Source organism: Rhineura floridana, chromosome 2 (genome assembly GCF_030035675.1).
Source record: "Rhineura floridana isolate rRhiFlo1 chromosome 2, rRhiFlo1.hap2, whole genome shotgun sequence".
Classification (NCBI taxonomy): domain Eukaryota; kingdom Metazoa; phylum Chordata; class Lepidosauria; order Squamata; family Rhineuridae; genus Rhineura; species Rhineura floridana.
Genome location: NC_084481.1, coordinates 106,414,656 through 106,434,663, shown reverse-complemented (window position 1 = coordinate 106,434,663; position 20,008 = coordinate 106,414,656). Strand labels below are relative to the sequence as shown.

Below are 20,008 nucleotides of genomic sequence, written 5' to 3'. Positions count from 1 at the left end.
CCCACCAGTCAGGATCCTGGTTTTTATTTGTTCTCTCACTGGCTCTAGCACAGATCGCGCAAGATCCCACTGCTAGGCAGCACCACCACCAGCCACTCCCTATTTCACAATATTGCCTTGGGACTTTGCCTTAGTCTCCTTCTGGCTTATTGTTACTGTGTGTCTGGGTGCACTTGCAGGCCACAACCCCCCTCTATCTTTGTGTCTATAAAGCATACAGCCCTGGGTTGCTCTGGATACTTGATGATGTTACACTATCTCTTCACCGCTGCCACCATTTGATACTGTTTCTCCACCTTGGTAAATACCCTGCCCATCCTTCCGGTCTGTGAAAGCCCCAGCCAAGGATCAGGCTTTTGGTAAACCAAGAAAATATTTATTTATAAACACCAGGAAATAACAAGATTACTTAAGGTATATTTAACAAGCATATGGTTTCATATATTGTGCTACTCTTTATGTTTCTAGTCATATATAATCTGCCTCAATACTAGACTAATACAATCCAACCCACAACCAACTCCAACCCACAACCACAACCGACCCCCTGAACCAACAGACCTCCCAAACTCAACCACCCTCTCTCAACTGTCATCCTCTCATTTATACCTTCAGCCACTCAAACGCTCAGCCAATCATCATACAGCATTCTCCAGCATTCTAGCCCATGTACCCCCCTCTCACTCAGTCCACTTACCATATATACTTTAATAAACGTGCACTTACCATATTTACAGTAATATCTATATACAGGGACATCACAAGGGGCAAGGCAACAGCAAGGTTGGTGCAGTGCAAGTGCACCAGCAGGAGCACCAGACTGTACCAAATGCACTGGCTCATCTTGCCACCACCTTGCTTCTCCCCTTCTACCTCCTGATAAGCAGCAGTGACACAACTGACCAGAGGCCAGATGAGTGCCACTATCCCACCATGCTGTATGCTACTGCTTGACATGATGTTGTATAACCTCCCCAGAAACAAATCAGAATGAATACTCAATAAACAGCCAACATTATATAACTTCCCCGTAAATTTTGTGCATACACCTCAGGATAAGTGCTCAATAAGCAGGCTGTCTGGAAGTGACCTCAGAGAAGTCATGTTGCACTGTGTGGCCCAGAGGATCTTATTCTTAGTCCAGCAAAAATCAGTAGCAAGTCTGATAGCCTAAATGTATCCTTCCAAAACATTTGCTTCATGATTTTGGCACTGAACTGGTCACTAACCCCTTTTCCTAGCATAAAGGGAAGGGCAGAGGGTATTTTTGCCAGTGCCTCTATGGTTGTGATGAAAGTACCATAGGGTTGTCATGACCTGTTGTCATGATTTAGTCTACATAGGAGCAATGATGGTTGCACCATAGAGAGTTTATCACAATATTGTCCCCATTTTATAATGGCTGTAATCCTTAATCTGTGTGCATTTCATATGAATAGTGTTCAGTTTGTAGGTGTCAAATTATAATGTTGAAAAATGACTAATACCGTGGCCTAATACATTTCCAGCTACAACTATTCTTCCTACAACCACTACCACAGCTGTCTCAGGGATAGGGACCACTATTTCAAATACTTCAGATGTACCACCCGGGATAATCACTACTCTTCCTGTAAAACCTTCTGAATCCACAACACTTCCTGCAAGTACAACCATGAATACTGGCATTACAAAGAACACAGGGAAACCTGTAACAAGCACAGAATTTGGCTCAATCATCCCTCCTTTTGTTACTACAGTAAAACCTCCCATAAGCAAAGTTAGCACTTCACAACCTCAGACCACTAATACTCCCATCACAGGGGTAAGCCAAGCAATATCTGGGACTGCCAAGTCTACTGCTCTAACACCTTCTCAGTCTGAAGTAACTAAGCCTTCCGTATCTATGACGACAAGTGGGACTGTCCAATCTGCTTCCTCAGCTTCTTCTCAGACTGGAGCCATAGATGGTGTAAGCCCAGCAACTGATGGGACTGGACAGTCTACTGCTAGGACACCTTATCAGACTGGAACCACCAAGCATCCTATAACAGGTATAAACCCAACAAAAGATGGGACTAGGCAGACTGCTGCTAGGACATCTTCTCAGACTGGAACCACCAGACCAGGTATTACAACTGGTATGACTGTTCATTCCTCTGTTCTGATGCCTCCTTATACTGAAATAACCAATCTTTTCACAGGAGATACAACTCCAACAACTGGAGGATCTTTCCAATCAACAAGTCTTACACCAAAGTCTGCTTCATCAAATATAAATTCAGCAGCCACGCCTACATCTTCTAAAATCTCAAGCCCTAGCACCCAAATGATGTCCACTTCATCAGGTAATAAATCTCATAGACCATCAGACACTGTGTCTCCTCAAATGCCCACCATAACAAGTTGCTCAACAGGTAGATTAAACATGTTATTAAGAGGCAAACTAGACATGACATTTGTCATGTAGTTTGGTCCTGCATATTGGGTTTTCTTTCAGAAATAACCAGTGCAGGGGGAGGGGGGCACCAAGACACATTGGGACCATGACTGCTTACATTGCATTCCCCATTGAAATCAGCCCCACCACATTCCTGCTATTCATAAAAGGAAGACATCTTCCCGAGATGGTCCAGGGAGATATTGATGTAGGAGTGTTTAGGTCTGGATCATTAGCCATGATACCTAGAGATCCCAATCCACCTAACATTAGTTGTGCAAAATTTCAGTTGAAACAAATGGTTAGTCATGAGTAACGGACATTTCATTCCTTTAATAGGTCATGATCAGGGCCAGGATGTCTGCAGAAAAGACCAAAGTGGTTGGAGAGAATGTTGACTACATTACTTCTCTGTGTAATGTAAGACAATTGATGCATTTGAGAACTGGTTCTCACTGAAATGGTAAACCTGCGCCTGAGTTGTACCATTTCAGACTGCAGCGTCTCATGTGACTGAGTGTTCTTCTATACAAAATAATTCTGCCACATAAAAAATGAACCACCAGGGAGAAGAGTTCTAGCTTAAACATCTCCCTAATATGACAGTTTTCTATGTGCAGGGGCTGTTTTATATGTAAGACGATGTGCGTTTCAACTACAACCTGAAGTGGTACAACCTAGGCTGATCACCTCAGCCACAATGAGAACCAGGTCTTAGACAGGTCTGCCTGATAACAGATGTGGCCTAAGACAGATCTTGCATCATGTTCAGTGCAGCCTTTGTACCTCCCATAACTCTGTCCAAGCTCCAAGCTGAAATATTTATTTTCAATGCCTAGTGCATGAACTTGGCATTTTTCTTCCGGATGTTGTTGCTGTTATATGCCTTCAAGTTGATTATAACTTATGGCGACCCTATGAATCTTTTTTTGGATATATTCATAGGGTTTTCATGGTAAGAGGTATTCAGAGGTGGTTTAGCATTGCCTTCCTCTAAGCATATGGCACCCGGTATTCCCAGGCGGTCTCCCATCCAAGTACTAACCAGGCCTGACCCTGTTTAGCTTCCAAGATCAGACGAGATCAGGCGTGTTCAGGGTAGTATGGCCGTAGATTCTTCTGTATAGCCAGCATTAATTAATCTGTTGGGTTTTTTTTCCAGGATTCAGAGGGAGGGAGGGCTAAGGTGAAAGGGAAGGAGAAGGAGGGCCAATGAGTCTTACTGGATGCTACCTGCTAGGACCAGCCTGTCAAGATAAAATAGCAGACAGTTTGTGGATTGGTCACATGGGTTGCCAGGGGAAGGAAGTGGGCCAAAGTGGCTGGTTGGCCAATGCAGGCACTAGGCTACTAGCTCATATGGCATTCCTTGAGGTTACATCAGCTGTGCCTGGGTATAGAGGCTCCTCGCCTTCCTTTCCTAGTGTGAGGTTGTGCCCTAGAATTCAAACCTGGAAGTCCCTGCATGGGAATCCCAACCAGGGGTGTAGTGGTCCAGGGTCTTGGGGGATCTTAGACCCCTTACATTTTTAGGAGCAGGGTCCCTATGACTCCAGCTTCCTATGAGCCAACCAGCATGAAAGAGGAGTGTGTTAGCCACTGAGAAAAATCTTATATGGTTCCTTGTCCTTTCCTGGTGATTGAAGCCAATCAGAGTGAAAGGAGATGAGCAGCCACTGAGGAGACCCTTTTTAGTAGCTAACACAGTCCTCTTGCATGCTGATTGGCTCCTATGGACATCTGTTGTTCTGGGAGAAGGTGCATGTGGGAAGCACTGAGGTGTGTGGAGATGACGACGGAAAGCAAGCAAGTGAATGATGGGATGTGGTTATGAGGGGGCGTGGCATGACTGTCATGAAGGGATCCTGCACTTCTGAACTTGTCACTACACTACTGATCTCAGCTAGGCCTTCTGCTACAGACCCCATGCTCTTTGCATCTGTGATTGGGAGTTGGAGTTGTGAGTTGGGGAAGATAAATATTCCATGTGCACCCAATGCCAATGTCCTGCTATGGCTAACTGGCTAGGGAACTGCTCTGTGGAGACTGTAGTGTGTGTTCAAGTTCTGGAAGTTCCCTCATTTTGCCTCTGACAATATTTTTTTTCCAGGCATGCAAAAGGTGAGTGGCGCAGTGGAGCCTCCCACCCACTTTCCTTTGATGGAGCTCAAACTCCCATCTCCTGCTTCCCTGTGGAGTAATCCACTGGCAGAAGTATAGTTTTCCAGAGTCTTGGGGGGGTCTTAGACCCCTGACCTTTTTGGGAGCCAGGTCCCAGCCAGGTCCCTATGTCTCCAGCATCCTACAAACCAATCAGCATGAAAGGGTAGTGTGTTAGCCACCAAGAAGAATCTTCTAACATGCTTCCTTATCCTTTTCTGCTGAATGGAGCCAATCAGAGTGAAAGGAAGAGAGTCAGCCACTGAGAAGGCACTTAGTCGCTAACACACTTCTCTTTCATGCTGATTGATTTCTAGGGATGTCTGATCTTGTGGGAGAAGACACACATGGGAAGAACTGAGGAGTGTGGAGATTACGGTCGACAGCAAGCAAGGGGGTGCGGCAGTGAGGGGGTGCGGCACGACTATCATGAAGAACCCTGCACTTCTGATTTTGCCACTACTCTACTGTTCACTGGAAACTGTTACTGTCGTTGTGGTTGCTTCCATAAAGGTGTTTATTCTGGGATCGGTGCTGTTCGTGAATAGGCTGTTCTGCTGGTGTAACAGCAATGTATTCCAGTCCTGGTACAACATCAATATAGAAGTTCTCTTCCTACCAGTTTTTTTGCACTATAGTCAAAAGAAAAGAATGAAGCAAAGGAGATCGTGAAAGCTGGAAACAACTTTAGTTACAGCAGAAACAAAAGGATGAAAAAGAAACATCAGAGTCAAAGAGACCCTCAAATTAAGAATTTATGAAGAAGGAGATAACAGGCCCCAAAGAAAGAGAAAAAGGTGAAGGGACGGAGCCAAAACCAGAAAGACAAATCAAAAGTTCTGTTATATATAAATACCATTTCAACAGATGAAAAAGTCTCAATGAGCAGACAGCTGTAAGTCAGGTGGAGACATTACAGCTATCTCCACATGCATCCCTTTTTCATCAGGCAGAAATATTGGCTACTGAAGAAAAGTCAGGAGTGGAAAGATCAGCATTAAAACAGCCAACTGACATTAAAGGAGCACATAAGAGAGGCCACAGGAAGTAAATAAACAGAAAACTAAAATGGACCAAGAAGATAACTCTACGGAAGCTGCAGAAAGTTGGAAAAGAGAAGAAATGAAAGCAAAGCAAGAATGCTTAGAAAGATATGAACAAAACCAAACAAGAAAAAGATGGCAAAAACCAAAGGCGTGAAGAGAAGAGCAGAAGAGCCAATACTATAAAAAGGAGACAAAATAGATTAATGATCCCAAGATTGAACAAGGAAAAGAGAATTAAAAATCATTTCTGCTTATAGAGCCAGTTCCGGACAGTAGCAGGGGAAGGGAATCCTGCTTGTGTTGTGGAGGCATACAAGGGCTTTAACATCTCTATGAAGTCATTGGGTAGCTATTTGAATCTGAGAGTTTATTAGAGTGAGATGTCACAGTCTGCTGATGGCAGATAGCTCTATTTCTCTGTCAGCTGAGTCAGGTGAAGCTGTGCAGTTGCTGAACCAGTGCCTAGATTCAAAAGACCTGATGCATCAGGCCAGTGGCACATCTAGTCCAGTTTCCTGTACTCACAGTGGCCAATGATAAGTCTATGGGAAACCCACAATCAGGACCTGAATGCAAGAGCACCCTCCCCTCCTGCATTTTCCAGCAACTGGTAAATTCAGTAATGTGTCTGGATAACACTTGTCAACTGAAGGTGAATCCTGACAAGAAAGACACACTGTGGGTAGGTAGTTCTCTGGTCCAGGAAACTGGCATTCATCGTGTTCAGGACTCCCCCTTATAGAGCAGCCAGGGTTGCTCCTTGAGCCAGCATTGTCACTTGAGGCCCAAGTGGCATGGAATGCCTTTCAGTAATTTCTGCTGGTCCACCAGTTCTGATCTGTTATGACCCCAGACCAGGACTCCTCAGAGGAAGAGCCCTCCAGCTACAGCTGTTCCCAGGAGGAGATAGATCCATGCCCTGATCCATCCCATGTGGGTCTGTGGGCATTGGAGCCCACTTTCCCTGAGGGAACATCTCTCCCTCCAGACTGTGATCATTGGTCCACAAACTCCCTGATGGATCAAGACAGCCCTGATGACAGATCCTCACAACTGAAAACCCAACTACCTTGAAGGAGCCAAGGGCTGCAGAAGGCACTGGCCCTTTAATTGTTCATGAGGCAGCATCAGGGGTAGGGTCTCCAGTCAGTCACTACCTAGCTGTGCTATAAAAATCAGCCAGTTGCTCCAGACCCTTACTGAGAGAACTTTGATGTTTGGCCTCAGCTGCTGGAGTGTTATCTGTGATCCTAAAACCACAACTTGATCTCCTGCCAAGATGTTGTAGAGCTGGAAAAGGTTCAGAAAAGGGCAACCCAAATGATCAAGGGGATAGAGCAACTCCCCTATGAGGAAGGGTTGCAACATTTGGCTTTTTAACTTGGAAAAAAGGCAAGTAAGAGGTGACATGAGAGAAGTGTATGAAATTATGCATGGCATGGACAAAGTGGATTGAGAAAAGTTTTTCTCCCTCTCATATAACATTAGGACTCATGGAGATTCAATGAAGCTGAACATTAGAATATTCAGGACAGACAAAAGAAAGTACTTCTTCATGCAGCACAAAGTTAAACTATAGAATTCACTTCCACAGGAGGCAATGATGGCCACCAACTTGGATAGCTTTAAAAGGAGATTAGACAAATATATGGAGGATAAGGCTATCAATGGCTACTAGCCATGATGGCTATGCTCTGCCTCCATACTCAGAGGGAGTATACTTCTGAATACCAGTTACTGGAAAGCGCAGGAGGGGAGAGTGCTTTTGCGCTCAGGTCCTGCTTGTGGGCTTCCCATAGGCATCTGTTTGGCCACTGTGAGAATAGGATGCTGGACTAGATGAGCAATAGCCCTGACCCACCAGGCTCTCATGTTCTTATGTTGAGTCTTGCCCTGTATTGCTCTGCCTTGCCTTGAGAACCAGGAACTATGGACCTCCCCTTGCTTGAGCCATCACCTCTCGATGGTGGGTATCCCTCCAGGACTTGGACATGGCCATTCCTGGACAGGCATTGCTGAGACATGGATAAGTCTTTTGCTGGCATATGCAGCCCCTTTGTTCAAGTCACAATTAAACCATGAAGTCTCTAACCATAATTTTGTTTCATCTGAATGGAAAACCATGGTTAACAACTTTGGACACAATCCAAAGCCCAGGACTGATCAAGACACAGAGGTGGAGGCTTCTGAGATACCCACAATGGAGAAAGACCAGATTCAGGATTCTGAGTCTGCTGCTGGAGATCAGAAGACAACTGAGCCTGAGGGCGACAGCAGCCCACAGAACAACCTCACATAGTACCATGGCCTGTAGTGCCAGAGCCAGGACCTCCACAGGTATTTTCCCCTCAGCTTGAGGAACCAAGTACCTCTCACAGTACCTCACTAGTCCAGCAGCATAAGAAGTACACCAGGCAGGAGGCCATGGAATGTAAGAGGAGTGCTCATGTTAAGGTCAGACAACTGGCCCTTTGAGAAACTAATTCCACAAGACAGAAGAGCCTGGAATAAGCAGTCTGGGCAGAAACTTAAAAAGGCTCAGTTTGCTTTCAACCTTTGTCAGACCAAGTTTCCCTGTGGTTCTGCAACTCCTGAGCTGCCTTGGCCCGTGGTCTCCTTCACCAGACCACAACAGCACATAAGCTAGGAATTTAAACCAATTTCAAACCATGGTTTAGGATCCTGGCATGTTCTGAAACTGGTAACCATAGTTTAATCCTGGTGCATATGCAGCTTACTGAGTTGCGAAATAATTGTCTGCAAGCAGCCATTGAAGACACCAGCCTCATTTGGATGTAACACACTTTAATGTTACGAGAATGAGCCTATGTGATTCATGAACTCATTTACTTCCCCCCTCCATAATTCTTTTTTGGTGCAGGCGTGAGGAGGAGTTTGGAACCTTCTGCTTTTGTTTTTGACCATCTGCAGCTAAGTATCATGTTTGAGCTCAGACAAACTACAGTTAGTTTTAATTATGGTCTGCTAAAACAAGACAACTTCCAATTGTGGCTTATGACATTGTGGTTATGTGAAATTGGAAGCAGAAGTTTCCAGTCAGGAGCGGCTTGTGAACCTGATCCAGGCTGGAGGCTGGTCCTTCCTCACTCCTGTGGTTGAGCATCACATGTGAATTCAGTCAATTAGAAAGAAAAGGACACAAAGAGGCAGGTCAATAATGGCAAAATCATTAGGTTAATGAGAAGTATTTTTGCAGACAGCAGGCAATTTAAATTTGTGAAGAGGCAAAAGAAAGCAATACACTGGACATCTGATGAAGAACAGATAGAACAGAGTGTGCCAGGAAGGGACTTTTAAAGAGAAAGAACAGAGTCAGATGAATTCATGGTAGCCTTAGAAGAAAGGAGGGAGGCAATGCTTTGTTGTTATGTGCCTTCAATTCAATTACGACTTATGGCGACTCTATGAATCAGCGACCTCCAAGAGCATCTGTTATAAACCACCCTGTTCAGATCTTGTAAGTTCAGGTCTGTGGCTTCCTTGATGGAAACAATTCATCTCTTGTTTGAGCTTCCTCATTTTCTACTCCCTTCTGATTTTCCCAGCATTATGGTATTTTCAAGTAAATCTTGTCTTCTCATAATGCGTCCAAAGTATTGTCTTTTTCGCAGCTCTTCTCCAACACCACATTTCAAATGAGTTGATCTTTCTCTTATCCGCTTTTCTCACTGTCTAGAAATAGCTATTATCATTTTCTAGCATCCCAGGCACAATATAATATCCATGAACAAATGTCATTCATTCCCCATCAATGGTCCCCATTGTTGTCTGAAGCCAACGTGGAAGAATGTGGTTGCATATGGCAAGGGCTGACATCAGTGATGCAACCTCACCCTTGCAACACAGCCTGCAACATTTTGTGACTGTTGAAAAGTTTTGTTCTCCCTATTTTCTTCTCTCCCTCTGCCTTCAACTTTTCTTATATATTCAGCAAGAGGAAGAAGGGAAGATATATGAGCAATAAAATCTGCACGCTGTTGAGAGATTGATGGTATTTTTTTTTAATTTCAATAAAGGCTAAGTACTGTTTTATCACTCAAGCACAGGAGTTCTCTGAAGGCTTTGCACTTCCCCTCTTTCATGCCACAGCTTCCTGATTTTTCCTTCTAAAGCAGCAAATTGGAGTGTTTCCAGTGCACTCCCCACTGGCTCCTGTCCCCACACGGAGCAAAAATACCTCCCTTAGGAACACAGGAAGCTGCCTTACTAAGTCAGGCCATAGGTCCATCTAGCTCACTGTTGTCTACACTGACTGGCAGTGGCTCTATAGGGCTTCAGGCAAGAATATTTCTTCAATCTACCTGGCGATTGAACCTGGGAACCTTCTGCATGCAAAGCAGATGTTCTTCCACTGAGTCACAGCCTTTCCCCGCTCATAGCAAAACAGTCAATCCATTGATTCTGCAGGGATATTGTGACAATGGTTTCAGATGGGAGCTGTTTTGAGGAAAGCACTGAGGGGAAACAATGCCTGGAAAGGCTTTGAGCCTAATATTCCTTTCTGTTTATAGCTGCTGCCATGCCTGTTTCCAATGGTTCAATGCCAAAGGGATTCATCTGTGAAGTACTACGATGTTCTTTAATGGCTCCAACCAACCTTATTGCAGTCATCCTGATAATAAAAACCTCAGCTTGTCATTAATCTCCATGGGTTTTGGATTGCCACCTAAAGAAAAACACTTTCTGGCATTTAAGCAATAAGCAATAATCTACATGAGAGCGTGGCTGATGTTAAATTGTTGTTTCTTTACTGGGATGAATGCAGCAGGGATCAGAGCATGACCTATAAAACTGTTTTTTTCCTAACTGATTTTAGCAGGCTTTCTGTTAAAGCACATTTTTATTTGTTTATTTATAATTAAATTTATATCCCACTCTTCCTCCCAAATGGAGCCCAGCACCCTTAACAAAACTATAGTTTCCAGGATTCTTTGAGGGAAGCCATGTGCTACAAATATGGTGTGGATGTGATGTAAACCTTGTGCCCAGTATATGTTTAAGCATAGGAACTGTCAAGAGCAGGCTGACACCAGGCATGACTGGGCCCTGGCCAGCAGTGCCATAAGACCAAACACCCCCACCTGATATCAGCAGCGTGGGACTTAAATAGGTCCACCTACCCCACATATCTGTCATGCCAGTGTATTTGTGTGCATGCACTGTGCACTGTGTGTACATGCCAGCCATCACCCAAGATAGCAGCGGAGGTGTCAACCCCTTTGGGATGCCCCCACTGCCATATTGGGTGATGGCAGACCTGTACACACAGCACATGGGGTGTTCATACTGACACATTGATGTGACACGTAGGTGAGACACTTATTTAAGCCCTGCGCCACCTGTATCAGGGAGTGGGGGTCCATGGAAGCTCCTGCTTTGCGATCTATGGCAGTGTTGGGTCACTAAGTCCTGCAACCCTGCGCTGCCACAGTTTGATAAATGGGAGCTTCACCATCCCATCCTAAGGAGGGGCCCCTCAGCCAGGGCCCAACCTGGCCACTCACTGGCACTGGCACTGGTCAAGAGCAGTGGTTCATCTAACCCACTATGGGAGGGGTGGGGAACCTGTGGTGCATGACGGTTTCCTCTTTCGAGGATCTCAGATGGGGTGTGTTTCATGACCTTACTGCCAGAGAGAACCTGAAGTTGCATATCATTTGGGACTTTCTGCTTTCAAAGTACATCATTTCCCACGAAACTAGGCATCTCCCTGCTCCTAGGGACTTGCTTTGTTTATTAATTAAATGTATATTCCCCCCCCTCCCAAAGGTAGCCCAGGGTAGCAACTACTTCTTGTATTACTTGTACCACTTCTGCTGACTTTTTCTTTCTCCAGAAGATTATTTTATTATTAAAGAGGGAAAAGGCCCAATTAAATAAGAAGTAAACAACATAAGCAAAAAGCATTTAAAGTGGCAAGGCAATGATAACGCTGGGGAGGGGGGAATGGATATTATCTTGGGACTTAAGTTCCAAAACAATAAAAAATGTCAGTTTTTCCAATGGATTTATTCAGTTCGGTTGTTTCCAGAAACAACTTCTTGTGAAGACAATTTAAGCATTAATGTAATATCCAACTTTTTCCTAAACTGGTCAGAGAGCTGTAGCTTGACTCCAGTATTTCTTGTAATTGTTGGCCATTTTTGAGAGGTGAACTTTAAATGTACCAGTCCTTTCACTTCATGTTAATCATAAACTCTTAGGAGTAATAGAAACTTGCAAGCAATATTCAAAGTCCATGGTGCTAGAGATTACAGACATGACATGAATAGTTGGCCACACTTTTATTAATCGCCATAAAGCTTTAAAAAGATAGCTAGGTAGTTAATGAGTGAAGTATGAAATGAGAAAGTACAAATCCTTACAGGAAGCAAAACCAAGTTAACCTAAGAAAACTCTGGCATGTGTTTCCAGCTGGATATTTTCGCCCTCGCTTCAGCGCTTTGTGCTCAGTCAAAAAATCAATTATTTTCAAACACACATTTTTACATTTTCATACAAACATACATTTTGATATAAGATGACTTGTGGATTTCCAAGGCTTAGGAATGATGTTTATTTTGCTTGCATGTTGAGGAGGGGTACTGTTAATGTTGTCATTTTGCACATCCATTTGCTGTTTATGCTTTAATACCTTTTAAGGGTCAGTTAACTTCTGGTCTGCAAACACCGTTCTTTCTAGGTCCCCCTTTCCTTTCTTTGAAGGTAACTATTTTCTGCAGCCCATTGTCAGAGTAGGATAGAAAATATCTGCTCCTCCAATTTCTGAGCAGGCTCAGTCCTCCTCCAAAAATCATTCTCGCAGACTCTCCCTCATCTGTCTGACCCTATATCTTTAATTCTCTACTCGAGTTCTGGATCTTTTTTTCCCTACATAAATACAAACCCATGCATGCTCATCAATTTTAAAAAAAACTGGATATACGTTTTTGCACTCTTCCAGGGGTGTGCTAGAACAGACAAATGTGCAAAAAGCAAAGGACCTTTAAGGACCAATCACCTTAAAGGGGTGGACTTAGAGGCATGACAAAACACAAAAATGAAAGAGAAAAAAATTAAAATGCCCACATGACATCTGAAAATTTAGGTTTTAAAATATAAATCCAAGCACAAACAGGACATATAAGGATCTCGAGGCCACCAACTGAATATGGAAAATGTGGATTTTGAGGTTAGATGTGGCTGGGCCCTAATTAAACCCTCAAGAGGCTAATTAGGGCTCTTGTACTGCCTTCAAGTCGATCCTGACTTACGGCGACCCTATGAATAGGGTTTTCATGAGGCTGAGAGGCAGTGACTGGCCCAAGGTCACCCAGTGAGCTTCTTGGCTATGTGGGGATTCGAACCCTGGTCTCCCAGGTCATAGTCCAACACCTTAACCATTACACCACACTGGTGTACATACAAATTAGGGTTGCCAGGTTCAGGGCCTGAGAATGATCCTGTATCTTTAGGAGAAGAGAAAGTCAGCCAAGTGTAGGTGTTCTTCCAACACTGCAATGAGAAAAACCACACGGTGGAATTCTCCCTTCCCCCTGCACAACTTTTAAAGATACAGAAGGCCTTGTGGTTGCCAGGCCCGGCCTCCAAAAGGTCTTCTGTATCTTTAAAAGTTGTCCAGGGGGAAAGGAGAATTCCACCTTGTGTTTTTTCCCATTACAGAGTTGCAAGAACACCTGCACTTGGCTGACTTTCTCTTCTCCTAAAGATACAGGATCAGTCTCAGGCCATGAACCTGGCAACCCTATGTGACAGTGATGAGAAGAAATTAGGTTCAGATTTCTAAGTGTGAATCCACCCACAGAGTAAGCATGGGATCAAACATTTGCTGAACCCACTACCCATACAAGGGACAGGGGGGGAGGGATAAAAACACAACTCACCGTTGGGATTCCTCCTTAGACAGTGTGGGACAGCTAAAGCAGATCCATTGGATGGGATGCTTAAGCACATAGGATGTCTTTTGTTTTCATGCAGATGCAGGCGCCGTACTATGTGGTCTGTATAAAGCGGAGCACATGGCTGCCGTGGGCACCACTTTGGGAGTTTTATTGGTAATCACATTGGTGCTGCTCGGACTGATCTCCTACAAGTATTACAAAATGAAACATGAACGCGGAGAAGACATCAGCAAAGTAAGGGGATCTTTGCTACATTTTGATTTCAGAGAGAACATACAAGTATAAAGAGAAGTCTTCGTTGCAAAGAACTGCAGCGTAGGAATTTTCAGAGTTTTTATGCTAGTTCAATTATGTAATAATGACAAAACCAAAAATATATCAGCCTTGTTAAAAACATCCTTAGCCCACACTCTTCACTGCCAAAGCCATGAGTTGGCGGAAAGTCACATCTGCACATCAGTTACAATATACCACAAAGCCATTGTGATTGCAAATGCTGGTACAGCAGAAAGAGCTGTTGTTACTCTTTGAACAATAGCAATTACAGCACAACGTTTGTCCCATGGCACAAAATTGTCAGCATCCTGTACCTGGTATTTCATCAAGCATTTCACAAAAGCAGTAAAAGTGACATGCATCCTGAGCTGCATTTTTGAACACACACACTTGTTTTTAACTGAAGCAGGTCCTGTGACACCATTATAATGCATACAGCCTGTCATATGGATTAGGATAGTCGGGAGCTTAAAACCAACATTTATTTATTTATTATATTTATTAGTCGCTTTTTTTCCAAAATGGAACTCAAAGCGACTTACAAAACAAATTGTGCTCAAAGTGGCTTACAACAAAAGCAAACAACAATTACAAAAACAATTTCATAATAAAATAATACAACAGCAGTAATAAAACATTTACTTTAACTACTAGATCTGCTCAAAACATAATGAAAATATCATATGCACCATCATCAGTCACAGGTTGGTTCTGACATGTGCAAGATGGTTTTGATGATTACAGTGGGCCCCTGTTCTGTAAGCCAGGTATGAAGAACCTATGGCCCTCCAGATGTTGTTGGACTACAACTCACATCATCCTTGACCATCAAACATGCTGCCTGGGGCTGATGGGAGTTGAAATCCAATCATACTTGGAGGGCCACAGATTCTCCATCTCTGCTCTAGGGTGAGGAAAATAAACTCTTGGGAGCTCTTCTGCCTCAGGAACGGATTATGTGAATTGGCACATAATGATGTTTAATTCCACCATATGGGGATCAGGCCCAATCACATTTGATATGGGAGATCCTCTTATATATTCCTCACTTCCCTTCCTTTTTCTGTCACTGTGAGCATTAAATGTCCCTCTTTTGCAGTTCACTGAAGGCTCCACCAATGCTAACTTCCAAGGTGATGAGAAAGATAACTCAGATGGAAAGGACGACAAGTCGCCACCAAGTATTGAGTCTGAAAACGACAGCCCAGTTATACAGAAGCAGTTAGGCGCTCCGTCTTCTTTGGGGAAGACAAAGGAAAGCAGCCAGGCATCAACAGCTTCTGAAACTATCAGGGAGGACGAAGAGGACAATGAGGACACAGACAGTGAAAAGGAAGTAAGGTCCATCCTCACTAAAGACAGGAAGGTGGCAGATGATGGCTACAAAGCTGTGTGGTTTAAAGAAGATATTGACCCAGAAGCTAAGGATGATGTTTTGGTGATTGAAAATGACAGTGATGCAGAACGGAACAGAAATGACAGTGACAGTGACAATGCTGATGATGAGGCTGGTGACAATGAGAATGATGGTGGTGGTAGTGGTGGTGACAATGATAGAGGCAGAGGTGGCAGTGCCCTATCATTCATTTCAAGGACAGCAGCTCATCTCCCAGAAACTGATTCTACTGTTGGTGGATCTCCTGAGGATACAGAAGAAAATGACGTTTTTTTGTAAAGTGAGCAAGGTAATATGTTATTTCCAGGATTCTGCAATAGGGTTGATTGGATTTTCCGACCAGGTTTCTGCAGCTACTTCCTAAATCTTATACTCCTACTAATTAATGAGCAGCATTCATCAAGAAGGGTAATGTGCCTCCTGGGAAAATACTGCACCTTCCCCAAGTTGAGAGACAACAACATCTTAAGCAATTGTTAGGGTTATTCAACTCAAGCACGATAATTAATCTGCAGCACCCAGGGCTAACCCAAGCCATTCTGGTACCTCAGGCAGTAAATTCAAATGGCGCCACCACCTTCCCACAGAAAACAGGAAGTGCCTAACAGAAGATGTACCTGCTGTCACTGGCATTGTGACCTCAGCTATGCTTGCTACTGGTTTACTTTTAAGCAATTGCTGCTGTTCCGCCTGTGCTGATCCTGCTGGTATGTTTGGACTAGCAGTGATCAACACAGATGCCTACCTTGCTGGAATGTTTGGGGCTAGTCATCAGCATCTGAAAAAACTCCCTAACAGGAAGTCAGCACTGGGATAAGCTCTTTAATGAGCAAAGTTAGAATAGTATTTATAAAAGTGTTATTTTAAACCGGGATAAACATAGCACTAGTTGTTTATGGGGTTTCCATCTCTTTCACAAGTGTTTAATAGCATTCGAACATTGCCAATACGTTCCAACGGGGTGGACTTGAATTCATCCCACTTCTGCCATGGATTGTCTTGGAGAAGTCACTCACGTAACATCTCACTAAGCTGCTAAAGAATGCAAAGTTGGCAGCAAACTAATAGTGTAATCCTATATATGCCTACTCAAAAATAAGCCACACTGAGTTGAATGGGAATTACTCCCAGATAAGTGAGTATAGGATTGCAACCTAAGGTTGTGATCCTAACCACGTTAACTAGAAAAAGGGTTAGGCAACCTGTGATCCTCCAGATATTGCTGGACTACAGGTCACATCATCCCTCACCATTGGCTATGCTGCTGGGGTTGGTGTGATTGGAGGGCCACAGGTTCCCTACCCCTGCACTAGAAAAAAGATGATGAGGAATGGGGCTTACTTGTGAGTAAGTAAGTATAAAATTGGGCTGCAGAACTTTTATTTAAATAAGTAGTAACATTTTTCTTTTTGAGCACTCCCATTATTTTATATATCTTTGCATTATTATTTTCAAGAAAGTCTATTCAAGATATTCCAGTTTTTAATATGAAAGGCAAAGTCAAACATTCAGTTCCATTAACATCAATAGTTTCACTAAATTCTTCCCTTAGAGCAGCCTTTCCCAACCAGTGTGCCTCCAGATGTTGATGGACCACAACTCCCATCAGCCTCAGCCACCATTTCCAATGGCTGAGGCTGATGGGAGTTGTGGTCCAACAACATCTGGAGGCACACCAGTTGGGAAAGGCTGCCTTAGAGCATTAAACAAATATGAAGAGAGGAGGAAACAGCATATTGCCATTCTTTATGTGCATATTTGCAAGAGATCAATTTCAAAATGATGACATGTTGGTATACTAGGATGATACCATGGTGTATTACACCACAAAATTAAATTAATTAAATAAATAATGTAACAATAATTGATGGAATTGTCAAAATGAAGACTATTTTCTCCATTTGCTGCAAAATTGCCTTCAGCTAAGAATTATTGATACGTGAGAAGAGAAGAAATGAAAACAAAAAGCATGAATAATGGATTCACTAGTTTTTTTTATTGGGACATTAAAAAAACAACAACCAAGAATTGGCCCTTAATATGACTGTGACAGCAAGAAAGAAAAGATGAGGAATACGATAGACAGAGAGACTCCAGTGATAATAAAAATTTGGATAAATAATGTGACATGGCAAAAAGTCAATGTTGATATGTGCTGTTTGAGTTAAAGAGGGTAGACAGAAGATTAAAATATTCTCTGTGAGATGGATTGCAGATGTCAGTTTGAGGGAAAGAAATATATTAACATCTAATAATGTCAATAGCTTAGACTTGGCTGTGATAATTACTTAGAGGAAAAATATAATTTAATGATTGTTAGGTTGGTGCATTTTGTTTTTTAAAAAGTGCTATTTCTGTTTAAGGCCTTAAATGATTAAATTTTATTAAAGGCCTTTACAAGAAGGAAAATGTGCACAGAGTCTTATGTGATGCGTGCTGCAATATATAGATTCTACACTTTCTGAACTGGCTGCATACTGACACACTAATAGCACTACCAGTCCTCCTATAAATTTCTACTGCGTTCTGAGATATTTTTGTTTTTCATCTTATTTGAAAAAATCTGAAAAACCAGTATATGCCGTAGGGCTATGCAAAATCTGTCCACCATCCAGTCCCAACACACATGGAGGGCTGTAAGGAGGATGGAAGCCAAGGAGAGGCACAAGGGGGATGTGGCAGGGGGTAAGGGATTAGGCCAGCCTGGCTGATCCCCCTGCTTCTTCCCCTCTTTCTCTTGGTGCAAGAAACTTACACAGGCCAAGTTCCTGGGCAGTGTAGTAATCAGATCCCCAGGAGGAGAGTCTTAAAACCAAAATAAAAATCTGAATATAAAATGGCAATCTATTAGAGAGAGTGAGGGAATTCAGGGGCCTCCGTGGATCTGGCAGGGGGTGGGGGTGAGAAAGTCCCCCTGTCTAGAACGTGGGCATTCCAGTGACCCCTTTACATGGTCTCTTCCTATTTCCTATAATTAAAAATACAAAGAAATTTTGAATGGTAATAATAATTATTGTCATTCAGAACAGCTCAGCCAGCAGCAGCCTACAGGCTTTAACTAAGATAAAAAGAGGAAACAATAAATCGCCATTTAACAAATGCTATCAGCCAATCATGATTGATCTCAGAACTCAAGATGTCCTCTGCTGGGTTGTCTCTTTCTCCATCTTCCCAACATTTTATTTTCTTTCAGACTACGAGAGTAGTATGCTCCTGTGCTCTTCCCTATGGTGCAAAGTATGATGCCAAGTACACACTTAGCTGTATGCCACTTTAGTACGCTATGTGAAAAGCTCTCTGTGTGTGTTGTGTATCTTTGTAATCAATTCTGAATAAAATAAATAAAACATTTGACAATCATCACTCATGCTTTTGAAATCTCTCAGCTTGGCTACAGTAACAGACCATTTGTGGGGCTGACCCTGAAGAGTCTGTAGAGTTTAAGTGGCACTGGACTTACAGTATGTGTATCTGAGTGGAGTCAGGGGTTTCTTGTTGCTGCCTAGTTCTTGTAGGAGAGAGACAATAAAGTTCTTGTCCTGCCTAGTGTGCCTTAAGCCTTCCGTGACTCAGACTGTTCAGAAGCTGCAGCCGGTGCAAAACAAGGAAGCCTGCCCCTTGAGACAATACTCACTGAGTTCCATTAGTTGTCAGTCTCATTTCAGATTAAATTCAGGGTACTAACATTTGAAAGTAAAATAGTCTTGGTCTAATATATTTTAGAGGTCACCCAATGCCCCACAAGTGTCTCCTCCTCCTCCCCTCAACTGATGAAATCAGCTGCTGATGCCCAACTTCTTTTAATCCCCATCTTCAAAGTGCTTTGGCAGTATTGTTGGATTGTACTTTGGATTCTGTGTTTGTTGCCTCATCTGGGTCTCCATGGAGCAGCTCAACTACACACACACACACATACATGGAAACTGCAACCTTGATTTGAATCTGTTATAGCCACAGGAAGAAAATTTCTATCAGAACAATAACAGTTTCCAAGAGCAGTTTCTGTTATCATTTTGCCATCCTCATTGAGTAGCTGTGCCACCGTGTCTTTTCTCTGTCTTTTACTATGGACATACCTGGAGAAAGCTTTTTTGTTGCTTTTAGCATCCCTCACTAACCTCAGTTCATTCTCAGCTTTAGCCTTCCTGACACCATCCTGGCAATTCCGTGATACCTGCCTGTACTCTTCCTTTGTGGCCTGGCCTTCTTTCCACATCCTGTATGTGTCTTTTTTTGTTTTCAGGTCATCTCTAAGCTTTTTGTGAAGCCACATTGGCTTCTTCTGCTGTTTCCCCCTTTTTTCTTTGTTGGAATTACTTGCCATTGCGCTTTTAGAATTTCCTTTTTTAGAAACTCCCACACATCTTGGACTTCTTTTTTCATTAGAGTGGCTTGCCATGGAACTGTACTTACAATGATTCTGAGTTTATTAAAATCAGCTTTCCTGAAGTCCAGGGTGTGCGTATGGCTACTCTCAGCTTTTGCTTCTGTTAAAATCAAGAATTCAAGTATGGTATGGTCACTTTCCCCCAGAGTTCCTGTAACTGCCACTTCATCCACCAAATCATCTCTATTGGTTAGAATCAAGTCAAGGATTGCTGATCCTCTGGTTGCTTCCTCCACTTTCTGGAGGAGAAAGTTATCTCCAACACAAGTCAGAAATTTCTTGGAGGGGCCGTGTTTGGCAGAATTTGTCTCCCAACAGATATTGGGATAATTGAAATCTCCCATTACTACTACATCATGCCTCCTCGAAACATTGGCAATTTGCTTTTCAAAAGTTACATTC

The 20,008-nt window shown here is 43.0% G+C and overlaps 1 protein-coding gene and 1 pseudogene across 4 annotated transcripts in view; one reads left to right on the top strand and one right to left on the bottom strand.

Annotated features, from left to right (window-relative positions):
* CDHR5 (cadherin related family member 5) overlaps nt 1-16,733 on the top strand; it is a 38,994-nt gene extending 22,261 nt beyond the window's left edge. The window contains exons 13-16 of one of the 4 annotated variants that reach the window (XM_061613082.1): nt 1,923-2,108; nt 2,184-2,327; nt 13,624-13,781; nt 14,923-16,733. In XM_061613082.1, coding sequence (XP_061469066.1) covers nt 1,923-2,108; nt 2,184-2,327; nt 13,624-13,781; nt 14,923-15,498 — 1,064 coding nt within the window. In that variant the 3' untranslated portion in view covers nt 15,499-16,733. Of the gene's footprint in view, nt 1-1,508; nt 2,109-2,183; nt 2,328-13,623; nt 13,782-14,922 lie in introns of all 4 variants that reach the window. The other 3 variants (XM_061613080.1, XM_061613079.1, XM_061613081.1) reach the window with 3 other exon arrangements.
* LOC133378675 (5S ribosomal RNA) lies at nt 3,416-3,534 on the bottom strand (annotated as a pseudogene).
* Nucleotides 16,734-20,008: the final 3,275 nt, after the last annotated feature.